The following is an 18,158-nucleotide window of genomic DNA, read 5'->3' on the forward strand; positions in this document are numbered from 1 at the left end:
TGAGTCATCCTTATTTGTCAATAGGATGTGACCTCCTATATTTAAAAGAAGTGAGCCCTGTTAGAGAGAAGAGGTTTCACTTTAGTGACTAACACTAAGAGAACGATATGGCAGGTTCACCAGCATCCCTCCTCTTCATCTGTCTCCTCAGCCAGCTAACAGGTAAGTCCATTCTCCCGACTATCTTCCTTATCCTGAGATGTAGCTTCAGGTTCCTGATTCCACTTTGAAGCTCTGGCTCAAACTATAAGGTTTTGCCTCCTTATCTAGCATTGCTTTTTTTTTTTTTTTTTTTTTTACCAGCCTCTGGTCTCTGGGTAGGAAGGGACTATAGGGAAAGGAAAAGGAATGGTCTTGGAGACCAACTACCTTTTGACTGTGCTAGAAAAGAAAGGACTAAAAGAAGTGGTTCTGGGTATAAGAAGACCTATGTTCTAATACAGATTCTGTATGAATTCAGTCTTGATTTTCTAGTCCTCACCCCCTGAGAGGGCAACTTGAAAAGCACAATGATACAATTGTATATTTATTTATAAGCATATTTGCTGAAATGTATTTTAACTGTATTTTAATGATATATGCATAACAATGATATCAATGGAAGAACCAGTTGAATTTTCTCTCTTAACCCACGCAATCCAATCCATCTGTCCTTAGAAAAACAACTCTTACTGTAGACACTCTAATCACATGGAGGACTGAGAATTTTTATTCACAGGTATGATAGTCTGGGAAGATTTTAGTATCTTTATTGTTCTAATTAGGAGTCTCGCAAGTGAGAAATCTTTCTCCTGTCATCAGATTCATGGGGTACCACTATACTAAGTGCTTTCCTTCTGAGCACTTAGTACAGCTGTTCATTATGTGTACTCCAAGCCTACCTGAACTAACTTGCCCCAAGCCCCACAGACAGCACCTCCAATCCTTTCCTCCCCATTAGCTGGCCACTAAGTGGTCCACATCTACAGACTCTTACCCCTCCTTGAATTCATCAGAACTTTGTACTGTTAAGAAGCACCTGGTCCTAAGCAGGTGATCTGGAATAGGTTTACTTTAAAAATCACCCCCTGAATGGAAATGGTGATCAGAAATGGAACTTGAAGCATTTGAAATGGGGGAGGGAATACCAGGGCTCTGAAAAACCCCAGGTGTCCACCTGAAACCTGAACTGTGCACAGCCAGGTGCAAGTATGAAAATCTGTCATGGGGTCTTCCCTTCTGCCTGCTGCAGGAGACAGTGGGCAGTCTTGTGCTGTGTCCCCCAAAGTTGAAAGGTGTCAGAGATCATCCCAGAGATTGTCCAGTAGGCAGGTCAGTGGAAGGAGGCTGACCCTAAACAAGGGCATCCTGGGACTGACTTAGTAGCTCTATTATTGTGGGCAAGTTACTCACCCTATATTCTTCTCAAGTGCATAACAGATAATAAAATCTAACTTGCAAAATTATTGTAATCTTTTAAATGAGATGTCAAATGCAAAGTGACCATAATCATTACTAAAGCTTCTACTACATCCAAGGTGTTTTTCCATACAATTTCCTCAGAAATCTGTAAGACACATATTATTATACCTTTTTTACAAGTAAGAAAATTTGGGCTCATAGAAGTCAAGTTTCATGGGAAAGTTACACAGCTGTTAAGAGTCAGAGCAAAGATTGAATTTCCAAGACTAGTGCTCTTTTCATCATACTAAACTGCCTAACACTGAAGTTGATACCACTGAAGTTGGTTCTTGGTTTCCTTAAGAGGGGCTCAGTTACTGTGTATTTGAGCTGAGACTCAGAATGGGATTTATTTCCTGTCCAGGCACACAAGTCCAAGTCAGGGAAAGGAAAGGCCCAAGGAGAACAGGTAGCAGTGTTTTAGGGAGGTGGCTATGCCAACAGGAAATCACTCTGGCCAAGCTCAGAGGGCCCAAGGAGTAGCTCTTACTTTTTTAGCATTCTCATCTGAAAAATGGGTACAATAACCTATCCCCCTCACTTTTATGATGATTAAATGACCCAGTAGTTTTAAGGAGGCAATTCATAAATGGAAAAACATGAAAAGAGGTGAGGGGATATTGCAGGGAGTGTTGCAAAGAATTGGAAGAAGTAAGGATGATGTGGTAGGAAACGAATGTGGGGCAGAGTGGTGAGGAGCTTGGTTGGGAATATTAGGGTCAGATAGTCAGGGAATAAATGTATCAGATTGAGAGATCCGCAAGTTTCTTTTCTCCATGTTTCACATGATCTTTCCAAGGGACATTAAGAAAGCAGAAGTTGGCTAAAGAGCAGTCTAAACCATTTTGTTTTATTTTTTAAGCGGTGATTTCCTCTTAAACAATAAAACCTTACACAGAAGCAAACATATAGATGACTGTAAGTATAGAGTTGAAGCCTCTCTGATGGGGGGCTTCCACCCCATAGCCTCCACCCCATCATCCTCTGTCCCTACACTCTAGCCTTTAGACTCCCCAGCACTCAGCTTCTGGGAATTATACTGCATTACTCAGACTCCCAGGGTAGCATTTGGGGAAATCTTACCTTCAGAGACTTGGTTCCTAGCCTTCCACTGACTTGGGGCACATCACCCTAACCTGCTGATCACCAGCCTCCTCATCCATGAAACGGAATTGGACGAAGCAGTCCCTAAGGCTCCTCCCCGCTCTGAGATATTCTGGTTCTTGGTCTCCTTAAGGAAGGAGTCAAACATACCAGTGCTGCCTTCATGGCACTCCACAGTGAGGCACCAAGCGCTTGGAGAGGTGCTCGGACACTGGCTGGCAAGCAGGGAGCGGGTCTATACTCCCTTCCCCTTATGCCTTCCTTCTGTACCGCCATCTCTTGTTCTGGCTGCATGACAATGTGCCTTCCTTGTCATCTGGCTCCTTCCTCCACTTAATTCTTGAACCTTTGGAGAACAAGACCAAAAAAAAAAAGGAAGTGACAACAAAGAGGAAGGGGGGAGGGGTGACAAGGGGGGAGGAGATCATCTCAGAGGCAATGCTCCTGATGCCCAAAACATCTGAGCCTGGGTCCCCTGCCCCAGCTCGCTGTACCTCCAAAAGCAGGTTGGCCAAGGGATGTTTCCTGCTTTCTTAGCCTTCTGGCTCACTTTGCTCAGAAGCCATACAGAGATGTTTAGGGAGATCTCCCTTTTTCACTCTTAGCCACACTTGCAGATGTAAGACCCAAAAATAAGAAGCTGCCTCAATGCGGGTTTCAATAGCTCTCCTCACCCTTCATTCCCCCTCCCCTCATGTGACAGGTATCTGTACTTCTCAAGTGCTTTCAGATCCATATTTACACTTTGACTTCCTCAAACTGCTGGTAAATTAAGGTGTTATTTTTTTTCTCCCATGAGAATTCCAAAAACTGAAACTCAAAGTAGTAAGTGGTAAACACAAACCTCTCAGAGGAACAATCCCACTTCTTTGTTTGTGACCTTAAGAAAGTCACTCAATCTCAGTATCCTAATCTTATAGAGTCTAACTTTTCTCTCATGGAGTGTTCTGAAGATCAAGAAAGATAATGCCAGCTGGGCATTTGACACAGCCCTTAATCCCAACAGCTGGGGAGGATGAGGCAGGAGGATTGAAAGTCCAAAACCAGACTCTGTAAAACTTAGTGAGGTCCTAAACACCTTAGAAAGACCCTGTCTCAAAATAAAAAATAAATAAAAAGGACTGGGGATATGGCTCAGTGGTTAAGCACCCCTAGGTTTAATCCCTGATACCAAAAATAAAGAAGAAAGAAAGAAAAGCAACGCTATTAAAGTTACTAACAATTTACAGAGTGGCACCTAGTGTTCATTGCTGGATCTGTGATTATAGGGGAACCAGAATGGAATCCAGGGCTCCAGGCTGCCAGTAAGACTAGAACCCTTTTTAACATTTCTGCACATGGGGCAGGGGGGAGTTAGGCCATTCCTATGCCACTTTCTGGTAAAACCTCATGACTCCGTCATCTATAACATCATCATGCCATGACTCTCTGGGAAGGGCCCCAGGACTCCATCTGGTACCTAGTGCTAATAGACCGGCCATGGGCTAATACACATCAAAAGGCTTTGTCCAGTTACCACCCAAGGATCTATTTCTTTCTGGAGAATTTTTAAAATGAAGTTACATAAATGGTGAATTTTCGGGGCATGGGTGTAAAAATAAGTGTTAGAGACTTCCTTGCGGGAGAACTTCCTACTGGGCTTTATGGGTTTTGAATAAGATTTATTTTAGATGGACAGAGACTCCTCTCTGGGCCTGAAGTAGGAAGTGAACTGACAGTCAGGAGAGGGAGGAGGCCTGGCTGAGCATCTGCTGGTGGCAGTGGGTAGCAGTCTTGGGTTTCGTATCTTTTCACAGCATTATAGATAGCATCATCCTAACCTTAGAGCAAAAGCCCTGGGTTTTCCTGGGGTATGACAACCCTCGGTCACGTGGCACCCACTATGCCAGAGAAGAGCTATCATTATAGCCGAGTGCCCTCAGACTTACCAAACCATTTAGCTGCTATGAAAATGAGAAAGGGATAGAATAGACGCAGAGGAGGCAAATTCCAGCATTCCCTGCTCTGACTTTGGAAAAGCAACCCTCTGGAGATGATAGACAAGCCTCACAGTGGTCCAGTCCTCCTGGACCTTTAGGTGAGTATTGGTAGTTACTCATCTCTACAGTTTTCTGATCCCACGAGTCACATTAAGCCCCTCTACTATGCACCCTAATAATACCTGTTACTTCCTTTTGTATCACACATACAAGTGCTTACTTACTTAATGACCGTCTCCCAACCCCATGGACGCCCGATCATGACTGTCTTGCTCCCCAGTTATGTATGTGGCTCCTAAACAAATGCCTGTCATAAATGTGAAACTAAATAAATTCTTGTCCAAGGCAGAAATAACTGAATGGGACAAATGTGACCTGCTTTGATATGGTAAAATACTGTAGAGCCACACAGCGCAGGAAGCAAAGCCACCACAGAAAGGGAGCTTCAGGTAAACCCTGGACAGCTGAACAGAAAAGTCTCTTGTTTCTGGATACCTTTTTCCAGCCGGCTGAGAAGAATGGATAAGACTGGTTAGGTCTCACCAACCCTGCCCCTTATTCTCTGTACCCATATTTAGGAAATGGCAGGAAGTTATTTTCCTCTTTCATTCTTCTTCTTCCCACCCTGAAAATACACTTACGATAGGTCAATATACTCCGGTTTATATATAGGTCAATATATCTGGTTTGTGCTGGCAATTTGTCCAATGTCGTATCCTCCAATTTCTCTCCAAGGGCCAATTCATTGGAAGGCATTTTTTATACTCTCACACAATTTGCACATGGGGTATTCAACCCTGAGAAAATAGCACCATGTGTGTGGAAGATTGAAATGATCATGGCTTAAATGCATGCAAACATGCTGACACACAAAACCCATGTGCTTGAAATTTTGCCACTGAAGTGGTTTGAATGTGGTTTGTCCCTGAGAGATTCATATGCTAGGAACTTGGTTCTCAATGTGGTGGCACAGAGGTGTTGGAACCTTTAAGATGTGAGCCTAGTGGAAGGTGTTAGGTCATGAGAGTGACACCTTCAGAAGGAATTCACGCTGCTGTCCCAGAGTCAACTCTCTCAAGAACATGTTGTTATCAAGCAAAGCCACCCGACATTGACCTCTTCTGCACACGATTGGTTTTCTTTCAATTTCTCTGCCTTGTTGTGATCCAGCCAAGGGATCCCTCACCAGAGGCCTAACAGATGATACCACACAATCTTGGACTTTCAGCCTCCAAAACTATGAGCTAAATAAACCTCTTTTCTTTATAAAGTATCCAGTTTCAAGTATTTTGTTATTGCAACAAAAAATGGACTAATATGCCCCTGAAATACCCTCCAAAAATCTAATGTGAAAATGAAATTGCTCAAAGATTGCCTAAATCCAGGATCTCCCTTGGGGACAAGGGATATTCAATATTTATTTGACTTCAAAATATTTGCTCTTTCTATCTCTATTGTAGAAGTGAAAGAATAAATGTGTTAATTTATTAAAAATTAAAAAATAAAATTAATTATTTACCAGAACTTTTTTGATATGCCTTGAGATGATTAGAGAAGGCAGTCTAAAAGCATCCTGGCCTTCATGTTGAAGAAGTAGGGAGAGTAGCTTTTTAAAAAATCAGATTACTTGACTGGATAATTTGATATATCCTCAGGGAACCAACACATATATTATGTCCTGACTGGTAAAGTATAGAGAGAAAAGTTTAAGAAATGGGAACTTTCTCCTAAAATACATTTATCTGGGAAGAGAAACTAGTACTTTTGGACATAAACCTGGCAAAAAGTTGGTAGAGACCTTAGACCTGGAATCGAAGGAGTAGGTCCACATCTGATTTCCTCACCCTGAGCTCTGGCAGAGCAGCTTGTGTATGGGGGTTACTCACTAAAGAATGTGAAGGGGAAATGGGGCTCAACGATGTCCAAGGACTTGGGACCTGACACCTGAGCACTGTAGGAGCGTGGGAAAAGGGAGTAAGGAAAAGAACTAAAGTTGACACTAATGCCGCTGTACTTTCAAATTGAGTGATACGTCCAAGTTCCCAGAACTGAAGTGACATTGAGTTAAGTCCTCAAAGCATCACCCACTAGCTATGTCCCTTGGATAAGTTACTTAATTTGTCAATTTATCTATCTATCTATCTATCTATTTATTTATTTATATCTCAGATTTCCTATGAAGTCAGATATTAACAAAGTTTTGCTATTTTTTTTTGCTTTATAATACTTTTTTTTAGTCTCTTTTTTTTATTGGTTGTTCACAACATTACAAAGCTCTTGACATATCATATTTCATACATTAGAATCAAGTGGGTTATGAACTCCCATTTTTACCCCAAATACAGATTGCAGAATCACATCGGTTACACATCACATTTTTACATACTGCCATATTAGTGACTGTTGTATTCTGCTACCTTTCCTATCCCCTACTATCCCCCCTCCCCTCCCCTCCCATCTTCTCTCTCTACCCCATCTACTGTAATTCATTTCCCTCCATGTTTGTTATCCCATTCCCCTCATAACCTCTTATATGTAATTTTGTATAACAATGAGGGTCTCCCTCCATTTCCATGTGATTTCCCTTTTTTTCTCCCTTTCCCTCCCACCTCATGTCTCTGTTTAATGTTAATCTTTTCTTCCTGCTCTTCCTCCCTGCTCTGTTCTTAGTTACTCTCATTATATCAAAGAAGACATTTGGTATTTGTTTTTTAGGGATTGGCTAGCTTCACTAAGCATAATCTGCTCTAGTGCCATCCATTTCCCTGCAAATTCCATGATTTTGTCATTTTTTAGTGCTGCGTAATACTCCATGGTGTATAAATGCCACATTTTTTTTTATCCATTCATCTATTGAAGGGCATCTGGGTTGGTTCCACAGTCTAGAAATTGTGAATTGTGCTGCTATGAACATCGATGTAGCAGTATCCCTGTAGTGTGCTCTTTTAAGGTCTTCAGGAAATAGTCCAAGAAGGGCAATAGCTGGGTCAAATGGTGGTTCCATTCCCAGCTTTCCCAGGAATCTCCATACTGCTTTCCAAATTGGCCGCACCCGTTTGCAGTCCCACCAGCAGTGTACAAGAGTACCCTTTTCCCCACATCCTCGCCAGCACTCATTGTTGTTTGACTTCATAGTGGCTGCCAATCTTACTGGGGTGAGGTGGTATCTTAGGGTGGTTTTGATTTGCATTTCCTTGACTGCTAGAGATGGTGAGCATTTTTTCATGTACTTGTTGATTGATTGTATGTCCTCCTCTGTGAAGTGTTTGTTCATGTCCTTGGCCCATTTGTTGATTGGGTTATTTGTTTTCTTATTGTCTAATTTTTTGAGTTCTTTGTATACTCTGGATATTAGGGCTCTATCTGAAGTGTGAGGAGTAAAAATTTTTTCCCATGATGTAGGCTCCCTATTTACCTCTCTTATTGTTTCTCTTGCTGAGAAAAAACTTTTCAGTTTAAGAAAGTCCCATTTGTTGATTCTTGTTATTAACTCTTGTGCTATGGGTGTCCTATTAAGGAATTTTGAGCCCGACCCCACAATCTGTAGATCGGAGCCAACTTTTTCTTCTATCAGACGGAGAGTCTCTGATTTGATATCTAGCTCCTTGATCCACTTTGAGTTGACTTCATCCCTGGGATGCAAGGATGGTTCAATATACGGAAATCAATAAATGTGATTCACCACATCAATAGACTTAAAGATAAGAACAATATGATCATCTCGATAGACACAGAAAAAGCATTTGACAAAGTACAGCATCCCTTTATGTTCAAAACATTAGAAAAACTAGGGATAACAGGAACTTACCTCGACATTGTAAAAGCTATCTATGCTAAGCCTCAGGCTAGCATCATTCTGAATGGAGAAAAATTGAAGGCATTCCCTCTAAAATCTGGAACAAGACAGGGATGCCCCCTATCACCACTTCTATTCAATATAGTTCTCGAAACACTGGCCAGAGCAATTAGACAGACGAAAGAAATTAAAGGCATAAAAATAGGAAAAGAAGAACTTAAATTATCACTATTTGCGGATGACATGATTCTATACCTAGAAGACCCAAAAGAGTCTACAAACTTTTGCTATTAAAAAAAGATAGTAAATATTTTAAGCTTTGCGGGCGATGTGATCTTCATCAATAGGATCTCTGTTGCAAATACTCAATTCAACCTTAGAATTGCAAAAACAGCCATAGACAGACAACATGTAAATGAAGATACATGGCTATGTTTCAGTAAAACTTTTTTTATTTTTTTTTTTATGAAGTAGCCCAAAATGGGCCAGAAAGCCTAATTTTGCAGGATTGCTTCAGGTATTAGGCAGAATCTTACAGTAAATGTTTAACACAGAGTAAACCTTTATTACATGGCAACTATTACTATTTGGAAATTGTTTCCAGAACATTTGAATTTTAATAGGGATCAAGGAAATAAATCACTCACAAAATGATTTTGGATATCTGGAGAAGTCAGTACCAAGAGGTCCAGCACAGAAATTTGTATTTTTTTCTTGTCATGAGTGACATCAGTGCAGGAGTAGTAGAAAATATTGTGGTAAGAGAGTAAGTTGTTAAACCAACAGAAACTCAGTGCTTGGTGGGTTTCTCAGGACCAATTAGGCACACAACATAGTTTAAATTTGTTTTGAAAGAACAAGGAAATGAACATAACAATAATAAATGTAATGAATATAGTTTGGATTATATTAATTTTTTAAAAAATGTTAATCCATTTATTTAAATGCATATAGCACATAAGTTACAAATTCTCATTTCTACCACAAGTGAGAACTTTTCCAGATTGCCTTCATTTCTTCCTTGAGTGTTTTACAAGAAATTCCAAGTTACCTCCTGCAGCCTGAAGGTTAGAGCTGATATAGATCTGTCTGTGGGTTTCCCTGCAAGGCACTGAGCGAGATCCAGGGAAGTCATGCATGCCTGTGAGAGGGAGACAATCTTGCTCACAGTGGCCCCTCCATGTCACCCTGCTAGTCACAGCACAAGTATTGGTTCCTGCTGAATTGCTCCCCACCTCAGCTGCCACCAGAACTAAGCAAACAGTCCAAACACCCAAGGCTCTATTTATGTTCATACCAACTCTGTCAAAAATTATAATTAATATGAGTATTCCTTATGGAGGAAGAGTCAACCAGTGTAAAAATGTATAGGATCCAGGCAAACCATAACCCTGGCAGTCAATAGAGCTGTCAGCATCCTACGGTGTGGCTTTTTTTTATTTTTTATTTTTTGCTCAGGATTTAACCCAGGGGCACTTAACCACTGAGCCACATCTGCAGCCCTTTTTTTGTATTTTATTTAGTGACAGCATCTCATTGAGTTGCTTAGGGCCTCAATAAGTTGCTGAGGCTAGCTTTGAACTAGCATTCCTCCTTCCTCAGCCTCCCCACCTGCTGAGATTATAGGTGTAGGCCACCTGCCCAGCCCAGGCTTTTGGTTGTTGTTATTCTAATTAGTTATACATGACATTACTATAGAATTCACTTTGATACATCATATACAAATGGAGTATAATTTCTTATTCTTCTGGCTGTACATGGTGTAGAATCCCACCGGTCATATACATGTACATAGGATAATAATGTCTGATTCATTCTATCATCCCTCCTATCCCCCCAACCCCCTTTCTTCCCTTCACTCCCCTCTACCTAATCTAAATTAACTCTATTCTTCTCTGGCCACCCTCCTTATTGTGAATTAGCATCCACGTATCAGAGAAAACATCCAGCCAGTATGGCTTGTTAATATTGCCTTCATTTCTTTTGGCTTTCCATGACTGAATTAATGAAATTCCTTTTAAAATTTTTAACTTGAACCCAACTAATTGTGGGGGGCTGTCACACTAAGTGATCAGCATTTTCCTTCCAGTGATAGATAGAGGCTCTGTAGGTCACTTTTGTAGTGATCTGGCCACATTCATATTGGCCCTAGACACTGCCCTGATCCTCGAAGTAGCAAAACGTGTCTTCACACGTAGGCATGCCTTCCTGCAGCCCCATGGATTGAGCTGCGCTCATCTGTTCCTTTGTGATATTACCCCTTTGCCCTGTTTGGGATAGAATGTCCCACAGAAAAGCCCTTTGTGTGTCCCCTTCTCTTGCTCTGCCTTTGGGTGTGGCCTTCCTACGTGTCAGTCAACCTGCTGACAGCAGACATCACGAAGCTAGACTCAGCCCCCTGAAACCTGACCCCTTGCCTCATTTGAATGGTTTCTCCTCAATAAAAGGGTTAGCACAGGCTGGCTCTCACTCTCTTTCTGTGGACCCTTAAGGTTAGAGAAGCCATCATAGGACCCCCCGCAAAGAAGAAGGTATCTCTGTCTCTTGTGTGGTTATTTCGTGCAGCCCAGTTCCCCTGGAGTGACCCTGAGTGTTTTTGGCAACTAATCCCAATGACTACAGAGGCTGAGGCAGAAGGATGGCAAACTTGAGGCCAGGTTGGGCAACTTAATGAGACCTTGCCTCAAAATTAAAAAAAAAAAAAAGGACTGGGGATGTGGCTCAGTAGTAGAGCATCTCTAGGTTAAGTGCCCAGTACCAAAATAACTTTTAGAAATAAAATTAAAAAGCATTAAAAAAGTTTAACCTGGTAAATTATGTTAAGAGGCATAAGAGAACATAACTTTGGGTTTTGTTCTTTTAAGGAGAAGACCTATAAGTATTTAATTTTAGATTGCTCATTTCTAGGAACCTTGTATAAGGGTCTCTGCTATGCTGCTTTCTCGTCTATACAATATGTGCTGTGGAGCAAAGCACTTCACTTATCATGTAGGTAGTTGTAAGGGGTTTATCCATTGTGCCTCATGTTCCTGATTTGTAAGATGGGTTTATAAAAAAATTATTTTAAGGGTTGTTTTAAGAGTAAATAAAATAGGAAAGACAGTAGAATGAATCAGACATAACTTTCCTATGCTCATGTACGAATGCACGACCAGTGTGACCCCACATCAGGTTCAAACACCTAATTAGGATGGGATCCTAATTAGAATGGGTTGCACTCCATGTATGTATAATATGTCAAAGTACACCCTACTGCCATGTGTATCTAAAAACAACAAATAAAATGATAAATACGATCATACTAAGTGCTTTTAGACTGTTGGACATGATCTAAAGTCTCCTTGCCCCAGTCACTCTTGATTTTTTCCCTTAAATTTTAATAGGTAGAAGATGAATGAGTACCTCCTCACTGAAAACGTCTGCTTGGCTGCTCTAAAAGTTCCTTGAGCGGTCATTCTTAACTGTTTCTCACTTGGAGTCACATACTCATTGATAAAAAATGATTCCTTAAGGAAGAAGAGTCAACAAATGTAAAAATGTATAGGATCAAGGCACAGAAGCTGAGGCAGAAGGATGGCGAATTTGAGGCCAGGTTTTTGAAGTCATGTTCTCTGGGGTGAAGTGAGACTTTGGTGAAACAAAAATTTCTTGTGGAAGTAACCCTCTAGTATAATTCCTGATAGTTTGGGATACGCTATTTTTATCACTAAGAACACATAGCTCTAGCTCTCACCATCCTGATCCATGATTGCAAACCACTGCCCATGTTCAGCAGGCTTACTTTATCAGCTTGCACTCAGCTCTCTCTCTCTGGGGCAATGTGGCAGTACCAAAGGAAGGACAGCAACCTCTCCACTTGTCCACTCACAGGGACCTGCCCAGGGTGGCATTGGGCTTTACAACCGGAGGTATCTAGGAATGGATGGGTCATCTGCAGTCACCCTTTGCAGGCAGAGAGTTCTGATCTCAATTATTTCATGCGATTGAGATTCTGAAGTGCTTCCTGGGGGCTGCTTGGGTTAGATGAGAATTTTTCAGGACCTTCCCAGGACCCAAAGGGGATGGTGAGTAATTGGTGGCAAAGGCAGGGACTCAGACTTATTTTCTGATTTTCTGTGTCTGCAGCCTCTGGAGCCCTGAAGGAGAAGTTTGGTGTCCTTGGTGGATCTGTGACCTTTCCTGTGGAAGCTTCAATGCAGAACATTGACAGTATTGTCTGGATCTTCAATTCAAACACACTTGCTATCATAAAGCCGGGTGTGGAAGACAAAAAAGCCACTATCATTATGACCCGAAGTCAGAACAAGGAAAGGATGATCTTCTCAGACAGTAACTATTCTCTGACACTCCTCCAACTGAAGAAGAATGACTCAGGAATCTACCGTGTGGAGATGAACTTCTTATCCTCTCAGTCATCCTTCACCCAGGAATATGGGCTACAAGTCTACGGTGAGCAGAATCAGTCCTAATGGTGGGTAGCGTGCCATGGTGAGAGGGTGCACTCCCTGACAACAGCAAATGTTCCAGAAAAGGATGGATAAATGCTTGGCAAGAATATGGGAGAAAAGGTCTGGGGTTGTGGCTCAGCGGTACAGTGCTCGCCTAGCGCATGCAAGGCTCTGGGTTCAATCCTTAGCACCACGTAAAAATAAATAAGTAAAATAAAGGGGAAAAAAAGAATGTGGGAGAGAATGCATGGATGAAGCTGACCTCGTAGGCCTCTGCTTACTCAAATATTTTGTAAGAGACTGTATGGTGTAGTACTTGGACAACATGAGAAGTGGCAAACACACAGATCTAAGTCAAATGCTTGCTTCTCTATTTACTAGGTGCATGGGCTTAGCCCAGTTATTTAATTTCTTTGAATCTTATTTTCCATATCCAAGAAAAAAGCAATATCTACTTTAGGAAGATTATTGGATATAAGTGTCAATCCCAGCCCTTCCACTAAAGATTCTAAGCATTTCTGAAAAAGACATAAGGGTCAAAAAGAAGATAAAGGCTGGGTATAATGGTGCATACCTGCAATTTCAGCTACTCAAGAACATGAGGCAGGAAGATTACCTGAACCCAGAAGTTAGGGGTCAGACTATACCATATAGAAAACCCCATCTCAAAAAAAAAAAAAAAAGATTGGTAAAAAGAAGATAAAAATATCCACTCTGTTTCTGGTATAGCTCAGTAGGAGAAATATCTCCTTCCAAATCTAGACTTAGGAACCCACCACCCAGGGAAGTCGAATTTACAAAATAATTACTCAGTTACAAGAAGAGTACTTGCCTCACTCACCCAGCTTCAATAGCAGGGAGACCAGGAAATGGGCCTCCAAGACCATGCACCTCAATCTACATGTCTTCCATAGGGACATGGTCAAAGGAAACAGAAGATGTATATTCTACAGGCAAACTAGCTATGGGTGGGAATAAAAGAGTACAAACCTTCTTCAATTCCATGTCCCTAATCTTTAATGGCTCAAATCTGTAAGTAGAGAAAGAAAATGATGGACAGCAGACTTGACCTCACCAATCAACCAACTGCTCATCCTTGGAGAGTGGAAGAGTGAGCACAATGGAGTGCCACTCCTATACTGTTCTCTCCTGGAGAATAAAAGTAGAAGTCTCTTCAAGGAAGCCTCAGGACAATAAGTGATGGCTGCATTATTGTTAAATAATTATTTCTTTTATTATTGCAGTTATTGTCACCATGGTTATTGCTATACAGTGGTGGGCAAGAACTAGGTAGTTCTCTTTCCCAGGTTATGCTCTGAATTGCTGTTTTCTCTGCATTCTGAAGCTCCTTGGGGAGACTGAGGTTCAAGTTATCCAAGGGTAATTCAGACAAAGGAGAGCTGTGTGCATAATTTCCATCCCTGGTTGTTCTTTGTCTTTCACAGAGTGCCTGTCAAAGCCTAAAGTCACCATGGGTCTGCAGAACAATAAGAATGGCACCTGCATAACTAATCTGACATGTTCCATGGAACAGGGAGGAGAGAATGTGACATACAGCTGGAATGTCCTGGGGCAGAGAAGCAACAAGTCTTATGATGGCTCCATCCTTCCCATATCCTGGCGACTGGGAGAAAGGGACATGGTCTTCATCTGCACGGCCAGGAACCCCATCAGCAGTAATTCCTCAAGTCCCATCCTTGCCTGGAAGCTCTGTAGAGGTGATTGTCCCTTCTTTTTAGGAGCCTCTGGTCTGGGTAACTATACCTTCTTCAATTCTGTGTCCCCAAAGATCAGGCCCTGTGTGAAAACCGGTGGCCTGTGGAAAGTCATCAGGCTGGGAAGAAAGTGGCAGATGCTCTAAACTTTGGGTCATATTTCCTAGTTGACTTGCTCCCTTTTCAGGCCTCTACTCATTCTCTCTTTAAAGATGCTGATGCTGATGGTTCCAATTTCCTCCTCACCTTCCTGTGTCTTCTGTTGGTGGTCTTAACACTCTGCACCCTTGTGTTGATATTTCTTTCGACTATGCGGATAAAGAGAAGAAAAGGTAGGGCACGGATGATTTTTGTCCTCATCCTCATTCATCCATTGAATCCCTCATTTATTTCTTGAGCATGTATCGAGTTGTGTATGAGGCCTGGTGCTAACACGATACTGAGCTGAAGAGGTCATAGTGTCTGCCTTCAAGAAGCACACAGTCAGCCAACACTCTTCATTCCAGATTAGAGAGAGAGAGAGAGAGAGCGAGCGAGAGCTGCAGTCCTTGCCTTCTCTCCTAGGACAAAGTCCCACTCCAGTGCCCACTCCTCTCCTTCCTTCAGAGAGAGTCACTAAGGTGGCCTTTCTCTTGGCACAAGCTCTATACTATTCACTCTGCTCCCTGACCTGGGAGGTGATGGCCTCCAACTTTGATGCCTCCATGGACCGATACCCTCCAACCAGTCCTTCCTAGCTTCATCCTTGTCAGAGTCCCCAAACCAGTTCCAGTCTTCTCCATTGGTTCAACTCCAAGATCTCTCTTTCCTCCCCACTTCAGGGTAGACACATTCCTCCTGGAGAAGCTGGGCTCTGTCTCTCTCCATGTGGCACCCATTCTCTGTGTCCCTAAGCCCTGCTGATTTACCTTCTTGTGTCCAATGTCAGGAAGGGACCTGGAAGACTTTGAGACCTCCCTTCCCTGTTGGAAGCACTCTGAACGCCTTTCTGACCTTCTCTGCTTCCCACTTTGGCCACCTTGGCCCAGAGATCAGGAAGTGAAATTACAAGAGGAACTAATTCATCCTGATTTTTTTTAGGACTTTCCTAATTTTAACACTGAAAATCCCTGTCCCCAAAATCCTGAATTAGTAAGATGGCTGGTCCTCTTAAGTGGGCCATCCAGGTGGGATGGTGGGCCAATAGAGAGGAGGAGTGGTCAGAGAGGCAGACTTTAATTCACTCTCAACTTGGTTTCAGAGCCTATTGAGGGTGAAAAAAGAATGGACGTTCATCAGGAAATTCCTCATGTCTGCCCCCATTCTGAAGAGAAAACAGTGTATGAAACAATTTGCTATGCCAATGTGAGTACTTTCCCTTTTTTCCTGGGACCTGATGCACCTCTCTGAGACTCGCCTTGTTTTACTTAAGATTTTTTTTCATGGGTTTGGTTAATATGGGAATGGGGAGGAGGAATGAGGATGGATAGTCCTTAAAACCCAAGGCAACTCCATCTCCCCCAAGTCTTTATGAATTTACTTCTGGGTAGAAGTGAATTCACTCCTGGGGCACCTGATTCTCATCCATCGGTAACATTCATACTGTGAACATGACATGAGTCACCCTTCCTCCCCACCGTTCACAGTTACTCTTGCGTAAGGCAGTGTGTAGTGGAGTGTGACTTTGGTGTGATGTTTGAGTCATGTTGTCAGAAGACGCATTGCTCAAGAAATGCTTCTTTCCTGTGGGCTGACTCCAGGAGGGTCACAGTTCATGAGAGTTACATATTTTATGTAATTTTTGGAATCCATTTTAATTTCACAGGATGAATAATGCAATAAACAAACCTAAGAGCATAAAAACATGAATTAAATCAATGCTGTGACTTCCTAAAAATGTTATTCATAATCACTGTAATCACAGTCACCAGTTAGAGCACTTCCCCTGAGCCATCCATTTTCCAGAACCCTCTTTTCATCTTCTCCCACCTCCGCTTCTCCCTCTTGTGACTCTGAGTCTCTCTCTGATCTTTTCTTTCTTTATTTCTTTTTTCTTTCTTTTTTCTTTTTTCTTTTTTTTTTTTTTTTTTGTGGTACTAGGGATTGAACCCAGAGGCCCTCTAGCACTCCTGGCCCTTTTATATTTTATTTTTATTTTATTTCTCTAATTTGATGAGGCTGGCCTCAGGCTTGAGAACCTCATGCCTCAGCCTCCCAAGTCACTAGGATTATGTGTGTGCCATCTCTGGTATTTTCTACATGACCCAGGGTAGGTGATGATTCTTTTTGTTTGTTGCTTGTTTTTTATAGAAAATTAATCCAGCAGAAGATCCACTAAATACACTTTATTCCACTGTGCAGATACCAAAAATGGTAAGAGATTTAGAGCTGAGTTTCATCTAAATTGTCCTATCCCTTCTCCTGGTTCATGTTTAGGTTAAAAATCTTGGACCTCAGGAATCTCATATTCACTGGCATTAAAATGTACCTCTGGTAGTTCCCCCATCCCATTTGCTTAGGGGGTGACACAAGAATATGGGGAATTTAGAAAAGAATTCTGTTTTAGGAGAGAGATTTCCATTTTCCCTTTGGTCTAGCTATGTTATGTCTGGTTTGCACCCTCCCCTAGTTCAACGTGGTAAGACTTAAGGCTCATTCTTTCACAGATGATGTGTGGGAGGAGCACTTGTACCTTCCTAACTCCTTTCCCTTCCTCAAACAGAACTGATAGATGGGGATCTTGAAAGCAGTTTGCTTAGCGACATGTCAAATTCATTGGCCATGCTTCTGTGAATGATTATAAGTTCAGTTCATTAAGTACTCAGCAAGATAAAGATGGGTTTATCCTAAAGAATAGTTTCTCTAAACTAGGAGGGATTAAACAGTGGGAGCAAGCATGGTGGAGGTTTGGGTTGGGTACCGTTGGACATAGTGAGTGTCCGGGATGCAGGGTCTTCTATGGTAGACCCAGATCCCTGCCCACCTCTAGCGTTCTGCTTCCTCATGTCGCCTACAGGTGGAGAATCCCTGCTCACCGACCATCACGCCAGACACACCCAGGCTGTTTACCTATGAGGATGTCATTTAGACATCAGCATGCTCCCTCAAACCACACTCCAGAGGAAGTACAAAGAAATGCATCCACTTGTCCAGAATACCTGGAAGAAACCATTCCTAAGCATATACCTTTGAGTTTAGGAGTTCATAATTCTACCAACTACTGAGAACTCTCTTTAAACCAAGAATCTATATCATTTCCCATATGGAATGAGACTGTGAATTTAACAGTCAATCTCAAGAAAAGGCTAAATATCTCTGCTAACATGTAAATGCATATTAATATCTGCCTCGGTCATATTAATGATGGCCCCAGGACAGGGCTTGGAGTCTCATTCCAGTCCAGGGTTAGGAGGACAGAACATACCAAGAGTCTGGTTGCCAGGATGGCAAGAAGGCCAGGCCAAACAGGTGTGTCTGGCACCAGCAGGTATAACTGCCAAAATGAATGAATGAATCATTCACTATGTACGGGGCACTGTTGAACTTAATTGGGAAGATGTGCTCTCTGCTCTCATGAACCTGATCATTCATAAACTACTTTTATGGCCAGTTATGGGAGGCTTAACACAAATTCCTGTGTATAAGTTCTAAATACACAAAACTTGAAAGTCAAAGCTCACAAGGACACAGAATTGTG

General features: G+C 42.0%; 2 protein-coding genes across 2 annotated transcripts in view; one reads left to right on the forward strand and one right to left on the reverse strand.

The window, feature by feature from the left end:
• Positions 1–2,779, reverse strand: part of LOC308655429 (intelectin-1a-like) — a gene marked incomplete at its 3' end in the record, with an annotated part of 158,386 nt that extends 155,607 nt beyond the window's left edge. Inside the window, exon 1 of the mRNA XM_081305551.1 lies at positions 2,695–2,779. Within this exon, the coding sequence (XP_081161677.1) occupies positions 2,695–2,709 (15 nt within the window). The 5' untranslated portion in view covers positions 2,710–2,779. The remainder of the gene's footprint in view (positions 1–2,694) is intronic.
• Positions 58–17,661, forward strand: SLAMF7 (SLAM family member 7). Its single transcript, XM_081305550.1, has 7 exons — positions 58–162; positions 12,445–12,768; positions 14,213–14,485; positions 14,695–14,814; positions 15,723–15,826; positions 16,772–16,834; positions 17,478–17,661. Exons 1-7 carry the CDS (start codon positions 108–110, stop codon positions 17,547–17,549), a joined length of 1,011 nt encoding a protein of 336 aa, XP_081161676.1. The 5' UTR covers positions 58–107; the 3' UTR covers positions 17,550–17,661.
• Positions 17,662–18,158: the final 497 nt, after the last annotated feature.

This window comes from Spermophilus citellus, assembly GCF_964194105.1.
Source record: "Spermophilus citellus genome assembly, chromosome: 9".
Lineage (NCBI taxonomy): Eukaryota > Metazoa > Chordata > Mammalia > Rodentia > Sciuridae > Spermophilus > Spermophilus citellus.

Excerpts from the sequence above, each read along its gene's own strand:
- SLAMF7 (XM_081305550.1), top strand. The coding sequence starts at position 108 with ATGGCAGGTTCACCAGCATCCCTCCTCTTCATCTGTCTCCTCAGCCAG. Across the intron at positions 163-12,444 it reads TCTCCTCAGCCAGCTAACAG|CCTCTGGAGCCCTGAAGGAG; the intron begins GTAAGTCCATTC and ends CTGTGTCTGCAG. Across the intron at positions 14,486-14,694 it reads TGCCTGGAAGCTCTGTAGAG|ATGCTGATGCTGATGGTTCC; the intron begins GTGATTGTCCCT and ends CTCTCTTTAAAG.